We start from the raw sequence: 12,531 nt of genomic DNA, 5'->3' as shown, positions 1-12,531 counted from the left end.
CACAAGGGATTTTGCTCAAGTCTTTGCTTAGAGTACAATCCCATAAAAGAAAAGTCATCCTACAATACCTGCTTCATAGTTTAATTTTTATTTTTTGGATGGAGGATTTCTTAAGCACCCATTTGAATTATAGCCCATTATCTCTGTAACTTGTAGCCCCCTCCACTCAAAAATGAACACTGGGGCTTAAACTACTTTAAGATTTCAATCGCTATAAATAATTTTTAAAGATAGATGGCATTTTCTATGAGGCTTAATAACTGATAGTTTATTTTTATATGTGTAGGTGGAAACAAAATTAGCTGTGTATTTAACAAAAAAATGTATTCTTCATTTTAGCCAAGACAGTCTTTGTCCACAAAAATTAGAGGAAATTGAAATGTAACATGGAGGTTTAATATTTGTGCACTGCTGGAGAGCTTTTGGATGATTATATTTTAACAAAAGTTAATAGCCATGTAATGGAAATAATGAGCTGAAGTGAAAATCCAATATGAGTTTGATGAGCAGAACATTCCAAATGAAAGTACAGCAGAGGAAAAAATCCCTAGGGAATGTTTTACTTTCTAGTACTCTTGGAGTTTATCAGTATTTGTAGCTTACACGGACATGATTGATAAAGGAACCTAAATGCATATGTGCTGGTGATATTAAAAAGCTGTGCAAAGTATGGAGATGCCTTAAAAAAAAAAAAAGAAAAGCAATTAAAACAAAACAAAACCAAAAAACAATCCAAAGCACTGCTAAAAGGCTTTTCAATTTTCATTAACTTTCTGTATTGACCCATTTGCACATGAACTATTAAGTGACTATGGGACAAGTAAATATTAAGCCTGCTAGTACAAGAAACTTTCCAAAGATACTGAACCAGGAGTAGGTAAAGAGGATGAATGTGGACAATGGCAGGCATAAATGACAAGAAGGGGAGGTTTGCTGTCCTGATGTTTCCAATTTAGGGATTTGGATGAATAATAAATTTACCATGTAGAGGGCTTAAAAGAATTTTTTAGTCCCAGGTGGTAATTTAACTCAAGTATCCTTTTCCTTACTTACTGGATAAGGAAAAATGGAGTGGTAAGAATATCCACAACTATTGAAAACAGAAATTGGTGCCAGTGTTCAAGGAGTCAAAGATTTAAATCACCACCAACACTGCCAAGGCCACCACCGCCATTATCATCATCATCACAGGGGATGTTGAGTAATTCCTAGGTGCCACGCACTGGCCTTTCCATATTACATACAGAACCTCATTCAAAAAGTAACAAGGTTACTTTTTTCTCCCAATTTTAAATGAGGAAATAGACTAGCAAACTTGACAAAACCTCATAGTCTGCAGGATTAGCAGGGCATCCAAGTTCTGTTTTATACACTGGATTATGCTATTACCACAAGGTTAAAGTGCTTTGTAAATTGTAAGTACTATAGACTTACAAGCAGTTGTCATCATATTAGTGATAATGTGATTTCTAGTTTGAGGAGTAATTCATATTGACCAGTCTGGGATATTAACAATTCATTCAAACTCAAATGCAATGTATTTTCTTATATATTGTAGGTATATCATTTAGGACCACATGAATGAAGTCTTTCATAATATTCAGGCAGACAATTTATTGATCAGATTTTTTCTCAGTGGTCACCAGAGGTTTGAAGAGAGCAAGAAGGAAGAACAGGTGTACCATGGGGCATTTTGTGGATACTGGAATTTTTCGCAAGGTTGCAATGATGGATGCAAGCCAGTAAATATTTTGTCAAAACTTATACAGTTTTATAAGTGTGGTGAAAGGATAAATTATAATGTAAACTATAGAAGTATTGCTTAGTAGCAACACTTCAATATTTGTTCATCAAATGCTAACAAATGTACCACACTAACGAAAGGTGTTGCTAATGTGGGCAAGTGTGTGTGTGGGGAGGGCATACGGGAATCCCCTATATTTTTTGATGTAACAGTTATGAAATCTAAAACCTCTTTAAAAATAAAGAAAAAAATTTTAAAAAAAATCAGATTTCTTCTAAAAGTCCTATTATGTCCTACTTATTATTTATCAAATTTTAAACTTTAGGAAAGGACTTTAGATATTTTCTTAGGGAAACAGAAAAGTGTGGGAAAGGTTGTGTTTTGAAACCCCCTTTCCAAACAAACAAACCAAGAAACAAAAAATAAAACCAAATAAAATCTGGCAGATTCAGTCAAAATTTGGCCAGGAAAAGTAAACAAATTGGTTATTTGGCACTTTGTTGATAAAATAAATAATTGATTATAATTTTCAATTGTTACAAAATTGCATTAGCAGTAAACTCTAAATTCAAATTCAACCTTGCGTGTTTCTGCCTTTTTTTTTATAATTAGATATCATTTTTTCTGCAATTGAAATTCTTTATTACATTATGCCATTGTTCAGGACATAATGTTATGCTTTGAAAGTGATATATTTCTTACATGTAAATGTTTTTCTTATAATACCTTATTACTTTAACTCCTTTTCCCCAATAGAATACTATTATTTATATATTTGCCAATATAGGAAACTGCTATTTGCTGGTTGTCTTTTCCTTAAAACAAACCCTAAATAACAGAAAATTGTCCTTGCAGGACAAGTTTTAAAAAGTTTTCTTTTTAAAGCTGTGGTTGTTTGGACGAGTGGTAAATAGACTTTACGTAGATTTACATGAATGGTGAATATACTGTAGTCAAAAAAAGTTAACCATGATTTGAATCTGTACCCCCATGATGAAACTTTTGGAATTCTTAGAAAAGTTAACTGTTTTCTGACCCCTTCCTTTCCAGTTTAATTTTTATTTACAAAGCTTATCAAACTGTTGGTATGTTCTATAATGGAGAGGTTATCTAAAATTTCCATAATAAAATAAATGATCACATATAACTGACACACTTTTAAAGAACGTGTAATACATATATTTAAAGTTTTATGATATCATACATGTTTTCAGGATGTTCACTTTCGTGTGTTTCCTTATACTGCTTTGAGGAATTCTTTCTACTACTATTTAAATCTTAGCTTCATATTTTAATATTCAAATATTTCTATGTTTTTTTATCTAACTAGATTGTATTCTTCATGAAATCTGGGATTATCCAATATAGACAGACAGATGGATTGGCATTCATAGTACTTAAATAAATAATAGCAATTTAATAAATATTTGAAGGCATTTTAAATTAATAAATGAACTTTTTAACTTTTCACTAGATACATTAATTCATTTACTCTCTCAATAATTGTTTAATTCAGAAATATATATAAAGTGCCCAACATGTGGGCCATATCTTAGAAGGCTATGAAAGACATAGACATGGAAAAACAGAAAGGATAGAATCTGGAACTTCACTGGAATGAGAGCTTAGAAGATGCCTAGCAAGAGAGATGAAACATGCTATGGCAAGTCTACCAGGGATAACCTCAGTTTCACCTAGGGGAACAGTTGCATGAGGCCTAAGCAGGTATAGTTACACAGTGACCTGATAAAAAGGGTCATGCATGCACCCTCTGCCCTTCTACTCCACTCTCCCACCCCCCCATGCATACATTGGTGGGAGGGTTAGAGGAAAAATTCTGCTAGGTAGAAAGTACTGGAAAGAAAAAGACTTCAGTTTTAGAAAGGCAGGCAAATCGGGCAGGTTGTCAAGGCGAGCTTCAGGCAAAAGGCAACACTTACAAGTTCAGGGAAAGAATTTGAGACCTTGGTCGTAGACATTCATTACTCAAACTGGATCACAAAGTCATCATCAGACTAATCACCAGCTTGACTTGGTGCTGAGTGACTTGAGCTGCTAAACTTATCAACACTTCCTCTATGACCAGGAGGCAGAACTGGTGTCTGAGATGGGTAGGTTTAAGGAAGACTGGATGGGAACTAGGAACAGTTGACATCATGATGTGATGTATTGTTTTCCAAACTGTGACAAAATCATGAATGAATAAGGGATCCAGTTGGTCTAATATTCTATAACGTGTGCAGATTGAGTTGACAATGCAGGGACCTCCCCTATGTCCTATTGCTCATTGCTTATATGATTGTCGAGTGGCTCTAGGATTCAGACTATGGGAACATTTAATTGTCTGTTTCTGCTGTGGTATCAGACACAGGGTCAGCCAAATAGCACAAGCTGGTAATCTGAAATAAGTTTAGCACTAATTAGGAAGATGCATACCCTTGGAGCAGCAGTAGCTGTCATGACTATTCATAGAGGCTGTTATTAATGGATACATAATGAATTAAGTATAATAGCATAATTGAATTCTCCTTCTTGAAATGTATTCAGTAATCCTTATGGCACTGTGAATTTTTTATACTGTCTGGACAGAACACTGTGATTATGGTCTCAATCTCATATAACTCTTGATGTAACATAATTTACAGCAGACATTTTCTCTCACTCAATTAAAAATGGGCTATGACTTCTTCTCAATCATACCACTCCCCAAATATATTAGTCTCATAATGCATGTAGTTTAATTTATTTCCCACTAGATAGGAACAGTTTATTGTAATAAGTCATACATTAGTAAATATGTTATCTTAATATACGTGCTCATCAGTTTCAGAGTGAAAATGTACTATACGTACGCATTTTGTTATGCTAAATAAAGCCAGGCTAAAACCTACAGACATTGATCCCAGAGGCAGAATGCTAAGTCAGTGTCATCAAGGCTTGCCTGTACTTCAGTTCATGGAAGTACAAATACCTCACATTTCACCTCCTTTTCAAACAACGCTTTGACCAGAAGTATTGCATTTGGAAGAACTGAATGATTTGCATTTGGGATCACTGTATTTTGAGTTGGCAGTGAAAAAAAGGGGAACAAGAAAACTGGGAAACTCAGAAACAGTATTTTTCAACTTCTGAAAAATAAAAGTTTATTATACTTACATTCCTCTAATAGAAAACTCAGAATCCTGTCACCTCTCAGGATTTTTGCTTTGGCAAGAGAGATGCCACCTACTTTTGAAAACTTAGAGTATAATGTTGATGAAGAACCTTTTTACGGTGAATGGAAATAAATTGGACGAGATTCACTTGCCACCCACAAATATAAAACCAAGTCATGCTCTTCACATGAGATGCCTGGTACTTATAGGGTGTCTTTATTTTGACAACACTATAAAATTTTCATACCTTTAGAAAAGAACGATAACCAATCCATGCAAATTATCTATTCTCTTATGCAGTCCAAACAATTGCCCTCTGCTTTGATAAGGTTTGTGCCAAGGTGTTTTCTGTTTCTTTTTTCTTTACATTTGCATGAGCCAGCATCCAAAAATTTCAACCAGCATTTTATTGACTTAACTACCTGGAAACACTCAACTTGCAGTCTGTGATTTAGTTCCCCACTAAGAAAGAGAAATTCTGTTTCAAAACAAGATGACCAATTTGACCTATGCCAATCCCAGCTGATCACACTTTGCAAGCAATACTGAGCCTCTGGCCTGAGCTGAATCCAATCATTCCACAAAGTATTTCGTCTGAGACAGGCAATACAGTGTTTTTCAGACTCAGATGGGAAACAAAATATTCTAAGGAAAATTTTTAAATATTTCAAAATATTCCAAAAATATTTAAAGAAAACATTTTTCCCAAATAGCCTCCTAATGTCGAATTAAATAATTTTAACTATTATGTTAACTTTTGTTACTTAGATTTGAACAAACATAAAATAAGACATAAGTTGCTCATCCTTATAGACAAAATGAAAACTCTAAAACAATAATAAACAATATTATTTTAACATGGTAGAAGATATTTCCTTGTCAAACTTGAATAATCATTTGCAACATGAATATGATAATGACTGATAAAGTATGAGACTTTTGAACTTGGCACATGCAGACCACCATTTAATGATTTAATTTCTCATAATTTTTCTTCTTTCTTCTTCATGTGATAGCCTTTTCCTTGCTAAGGCATCTTTACACACTAAATATACTTCTCCATATTTGTCATTGCCTATGGCAATTAAAGTAATCTTATAAAATATGTAATCTTATAAAACATGTAATCTTATAAAGTATGTAATCCTTATAAAATATGTAATCTTATAAAAAAGCATGATTGTAAAAAAAATGCAAACATGGATACAAGTATACTTGGCATTATTTCATCATAAGGTATTATCCAGAAGATTCAGAGTATGTTTATATTATTTTTAATATTAATATTAAAATGGAAACCCATCACTTAAAAATTATCATAGATACCTTGTAGACTGTCAACTCTGCAGACCCAAAATGAGAAACTAAAACAACAAGCTTAAAGTGTTTGTTTTCTTCATATCCTGGTGAAATTCCTAATTGTTGCCAAAACAACATGAAGGCAAAGAAGCCTGACCACATTGAAGTGGAATTTGAGGAACTTATTAAATCATGTATAGACAAAACATTTCAATTCGTTTACGAAATATGTCTCACAATAACTGCAAGACTCTTGCCTACTTAGTATCATCTGCAATATCACAAAAGTCTAATGTTAGAAGTTTGAATTATGAAATAGATTTCTAACCTTTTGTTTTCTCTAACTGCTTTGTCTCCCTTTTTCCAAGAGATGGTTGGTTTTGGAGAGCCTTGGGGTTTGCATTCTATGACCACTTCTCGGCCTTTGGTAACAATTATGGTTTTCTTCAGTTGATTCGGTGCAAAAGCAGGAGCTGAAGCTATTAAAAAAACAATATTATGTTTTCTATGATCCTGCAGTGACAGATACATGACATTATACATTTGTCAAAGCCTATAATACTGCACAGCACAAAGTATAAACAACAATGTTAACTATAGACCTTGCTTAGCGACAATGCTTCACTATTGGTTCATCAAAAGTAACAATTGTACATTAATGTAAGATGTTAATTACAGGGAAAATGCATATGTGAGTGTGTGGGGGTTATATGGGAATCGCCTATATTTTTGATGTAACTGTTCTGGAATCTAAAACATCTCTAAAAATAAAGTTTATTAGAAAAAAGAGAGATAATGTTAGTTTTATCAGAAGCAATGACAAGAGCTTGAGATTTTACAACTTTTTTCTCTGAGATAAATTTCTAACAAATCAAGAGGATATCTACACATGTAAAAGGCACTAGCTCATCATTTAATGTCTTAATTTAATGATTAATAGGTATTGTACTGGTTTGCCTTTCCATTAACTGGTGATGGTTTCATACAATGTGGGGCCCACAAAGACTGTGCAAAAAAAAAAAATGACATGCTTTAATTCATTATTCCCAACTTCAATTGTGAACGTTTAATGAGTACTTGGGAAAAAGGTCAAGGGCCAACACAAGATGTCTACAGTGGTTTCTTTTGAAAAAGTGGAGGTTACATATGGAAAAAGTCCTGTCTTCCATTTTCTATCTATGTATCTTAATATGTATTTTACTTTAAATCACACAATATTAAGGTAGTTTTAAAGAAATATTGGTTAAAAACATAAAAAAATTAAAATTTCACACCAATTTTTATTTTGTTGGTAGCAATTATTCACCTGGGCCTGACCTTACATTAATAATGTTTTCAATAGATTTGTGTCATGACATTTTTGAATCTGAAAGAAAACCTGAAAGATATGTCTAAAAGTCTACTGTACCTGTGACATTTATGATATAAATCTGACAATTTCATAGGTATTTCATAAGTATTTTATGTCCATCATATAGCAATATGATGCATGGCACAACATTAAAAAATATACGCATGCAATTTAGATGTGTTATTACACTGGAAGAAAAATTAAAGAATTATAGGGGAGAGTGCAGGTAACATTTACGGTTGACTACTGTGAATAGAACTTACAAAAGGTAACTTTGAAAATGGGCCCAGTGAATGAGAAGTGGACACATGAGGGATGTCTCTGTGTAAACTAGTACCTAGGTGAAAACCGGATCAACTCTAATCCAGGAATTTGGGGTGTGAGTTGACTAAGAAAGTACATTAATACTCGATTGGTTAGGATGTAGGCAGTTGAAACATGGGGTCCTCTTCTATTTTGAATTGATATGTTGCAATGTGGAGGAATTTCAATTGTAAACATTCATAATTCAGTAACTGAATTTATGACATATTGCCTTTAGCTATGTATATGGCAGGTTCCCAGATTCCTGAAATGTTGGCTATTTCTGTTAACGTTGTGCTTTGGGAATATAAGTGGGGAGTAGAAAGCACACTTGGGCTCCTGCTCACTCTTGGGAGAAAATGAATTAATTTCATGTAACTAGCACTTTCTATTACATGTATCTCAAAACCAAGGTCTAGGAAATTTTCAGAGTGGGAAGAAAAGAATTCTGTTCCAATGGTCTAGGTATCTGAATCTGGGAAGTTTTTCCAGTGGGTCCATTGTTTCCCTTAGTCCTTAAAGAGTGGTGACATAGGCTAATATACAGCTGATATCCCATTAAGGGGAACCCCTTTGAGACAGCCATGCCTGGCCTCAAGAGGAATCTCCCGTTTACGTAAGGACATTTTGATTGGCGAGCCACGGTGAGAGGGTGACTGATCACAGAGCCCCACCATGCAGGGACTAATGCCATTGGTGGGGAGGACTGCTTGGGAAATATTAATTATTGGGATGAGGGCAGGAGAAACTGCTAGAAATCAACATTCTGATCCCTACTCTCAGAGCATTCCTCCTTGAAAGTTAACATATTTATTTTAATTTTTAATGCCATAGAAAAACCATATTGGGTGGATCTTTTAAGATTAAAAACTAACATTAGATGGATTTTATAAAAGAACGAAAAATGTTACGGGATAAACTATATACAATGTAGACTTGGTCCCAAAGCTTAAAAAAATCAGTAAGACATAGAATTTCTTTTCAAGCCACAAAACATGCTTTTACAACCACATCATAAAATTTCACTAGAGTGAGAATTCGAGCATGAAAAGAAGCCATGCTTTTCTCCTATTTATTTACATAGAAATTGCATACCTAAAATCTTCAGCTCAGCACTGGCATAAATGGCTCCGTATTTATTTTCAGCCAAACACTGATACATTCCAGCATCTGATTGATTCACATTGTGGATCATCAATACTCCATTAACCATCTCAACCCTACTCTGTAATGGAATTAAAAACAACAACAACAACAGCTTAGATCTAGAAAGTAAGCAAATGAAAAGAATTTTGGGGGTACCCTCTCCTACACCAAGAAGAGAAAATGCTCAGCATTTATGCAAGTGAACATTATTTGGATACTTATCAACACAAGATTATTATTAATTATTTTGTTTATTACAACATGTCTCCTATAAATGATAACTAGTTCCTTGCCAGAAAATGGATTTTAACTATATTTTCCTGGAGCTATTCTTATGTGTTGCTTTCAGTTGTGTTTTTAAACTGAATTGGCTTTGGTATGCTGGTTGAGCTTTTAAAAAACAATCAGCAGATGATGCCTTTATTTGGACACATTTGACATGGTGCAGCGGGTGTTTACATGGTGGAAAAACTTGAGCCTACAGATAGATGGGGAAATGGCCAAGGTCCCAACAAGACTCCCTTTACCCTATTGATCCAGTCAGGAGTTTGCCTACACTCTGACTTTGTAACAAACTAACAAATTAAAAACCTGCCCTGCAGCTGGATTTAGCAATGGTCAGAAAGGATAAACTATTACCAGAAGTAACCTAATATGGGAGACAGAAGATTGAGCATGTGCAACCTGAGGTAAACTCAGGCCATGAGTGGAAATAAATTTCAAAAATACATTTTAAATTTAAACTGTTCTTCAACAACCAGGTGTTCTATTTAACTCCAAGAGAAGCATTTATATATTTCAGTGGCAGTGCTTCGATGATCAAACTCCTTGTGCCACGTGATCTGACGTCATGCTAACAGAAGCCCTTCCCTCAGCAGAGGTCCCCTCTGCCAGTGGAGTTGACTCCGTTTGCTAACGGGAGCAGCGTTGGCCCTTCTCATGGTTTGTCCGGTGGCCCTAGAGAATTACGAGATGCACCAACAGGGCAAGGTCTCAGAATTTTCCCCCAGTGACATTTTATTAACAGCTTTACTGTCCTTTTATTTGGGTGGGTCTTTTTGTATATCTGCATTTTGTTTTGGCTTAACTGGCTTTAGAATAAGACAATGGGAGCTGGGTGGAACTCTCCGACTGATCTACTCCAATCTCTTCATTTTACAGAGGGGCAAACTGAGGCCTAAAGAGTTAAATGACAGGCAACAGGCCCTGTGGAAGGTGCTTCCATTTTAAACACTTTTCCTTCATTTGGGCCACAAATAGTAGTGATTTTCCTTCTGCTCTCCTTCCTGTAAAGGCCACAACAACAAAAAATTAATTAAATTTATTATCATTATTCTGAAATTAAATAGAAATTGATTTATTTTCAAATCTAATACTTATTATGCTGTTTTAAAAACACGCATGGATTTACTAAAGAGACATTTATTAAATCTGTGGGTAGCAGGATGACTCTGAGATGGGGATTTGACTCTAATCTCATCCTCTCAGTAGATGTGTGATCTGAGCAAGTTGCTTTACCCCTGGGGATCAACTCCATTTTCTGTAAAATGGCAGCAGCCAGAGAGATAATACCTAAAGTCAGCTAAAAAGGCAATGGTTCTATGATCATCCCTGAAACTTTTCTATGAATTCAAAGGATTGAAATGTGTGCCTCAAAAACGTAATGTGATAATTCAAATAAAAAGAGCATTTTGCTTATACATTTCCTACTCCAAAAGTGTTATAAGGCAGAAGGAAATGCCTTTCTGTAAGTCTGAGGGAAAGGCAGCCTCGTTTGTCCTGTATGGAATCCTCTGAATTCCCTCGGGCAGGTGAAGAGCTGCCCACCATACCTGCGGCAGGAGGGGCGCTCCATTCTTCAGCCAGCGGTAGGTGGGTCTGGGTTTCCCAGTGGCCTTGCATTCCCATCTCAGAGGGCTTCCACTGTCCAAATGGGTGTCGTTCAGTTTTTCTACCCAGTGTGGGTAGGCTGAAAGTACGTGAGCATTAAAGAGTGAGTTCATCTCTCAAAAGCAGTTTACAAGATCAAAATTCATCTGGAAATAGTAAACACAATTTTTCTTAGCAACTTATCAGCCACAGGTATTTGGAAGAGGCACCGAATTCCACTACAAGTGACTGCTTGTCTACATGAATTCTGTTTAAAATAATTGAAATAATAAATATGAAAATAATATTTCATTGAATTTACTGAATGTCCCAAGCATATTTTTTGGTACAAAACTATAAAATATTTTACTTTTTCTGAGCTAGCAAGGACTTAGTTCATTCATTCATTTACAGTTCATTTACCTCATATTATTTAGTACTTGCTCAATCCTAGAGGCTGTTTGGGGTACAGAAATATCTAATTCCTACCTTTCAGGAGTTTATTTTGTGGGAGAGGAGGTCTAAAGTCAATATCAAGGAAAAAGAGGAAGGTGGGAGATAAGACAGGTTGATGGAAACTGCACATGAACACCAAGAATAGTGGGTAATGCGACAACAGATGCCCAAGTCAAAGCCAGTTTTAAAAGAAGGTAAAGAAGAACGAACTCTCATTTATTAAGTGCCTATTTCCTAACCACTATGCTAAATTCTCCAGTAATTCCTATAACATTAATCCTGAAACCAACAGGCCATTTGGGGTGATGGAAGTTTGGTAATGGATGGTCTTGATGGTAGCAAACATTGTGAACATAATTAGCAGCACTGAATTATATATTTGAATGTGATTAAAAGGGGAAATTTTAGGTTGCATATATGTTACTAGAATAAAAATTTTAAAAAAAACATAGGACCCTACAACATAAACATTGAATCCTAATGCAAATGAGGGACAAAGTTAATAGTACAATTATAATAATAACATCAATTGTAACAAAGATACCACACTAATGCAAAGTGTTACTAGGGTATGTAGATGAAATTCTGTATTTTCTACATGATTTTATTTTGTTAAACTTAGAACTTCTTTAATAAAAAACGATTAATAAAAAAAAAAAGCCAACAGATCCCATTTTATGAATCAAGAAACTCTGGCTCGAAGAGCTTAAGTAAATTCACCGAAGGTCATGCAGGTCATAAGCAACAGAAGCCGTTTTCACACCCAGCTCTCCCTGAGTCCAGGCACACGCGCCTCCCTTAGCCCATTCTGGTGGAGTCAAAGATGAAATGGTGGCAACGGCCGTATTCCTAGCGTGACCCTGTCTTCTGCTTCTCCCTAAATGGGAATTTTATTTTCATTAGCTCACTGGTCTTCCAGCCCATGGACTGGCCTTTAAGGAGACCTACTGTGGCACAGGCAGGACCTGCAGGCATTTGAAAATATCCAGTGACTCAACTTCTAAGCCTAAAAGCTATAACTTAAAAATATTACCGCGGCGACCTTCAAATATTGGCCCAGATTTTGAAATCTGAAACCTCTGTGTGTAGTTACAGGTCATAGATGCTAGCAATACTGATGGGAAAGGTAAGGTACAGAAGCGGAACCAGGCTTTACTTTCTCACTTCCTTCCCTCCTCTGCTGGACCGCTCCCGCTCTCCACGGCCCT

General features: G+C 35.3%; 1 protein-coding gene across 2 annotated transcripts in view; it reads right to left on the bottom strand.

The window, feature by feature from the left end:
* CNTN5 (contactin 5) overlaps positions 1–12,531 on the bottom strand; it is a 1,236,361-nt gene that overhangs the window by 241,767 nt on the left and 982,063 nt on the right. For both annotated transcript variants that reach the window (XM_058289033.2, XM_058289032.1), the window contains exons 11-13: positions 10,831–10,967; positions 8,948–9,077; positions 6,527–6,677 (exon numbers count right to left, since the gene is read on the bottom strand). In XM_058289033.2, coding sequence (XP_058145016.1) covers positions 6,527–6,677; positions 8,948–9,077; positions 10,831–10,967 — 418 coding nt within the window. The remainder of the gene's footprint in view (positions 1–6,526; positions 6,678–8,947; positions 9,078–10,830; positions 10,968–12,531) is intronic.

This window comes from Dasypus novemcinctus, chromosome 27 (genome assembly GCF_030445035.2).
Source record: "Dasypus novemcinctus isolate mDasNov1 chromosome 27, mDasNov1.1.hap2, whole genome shotgun sequence".
Lineage (NCBI taxonomy): Eukaryota > Metazoa > Chordata > Mammalia > Cingulata > Dasypodidae > Dasypus > Dasypus novemcinctus.
This window is presented reverse-complemented; position numbering and strand designations above follow the sequence as displayed.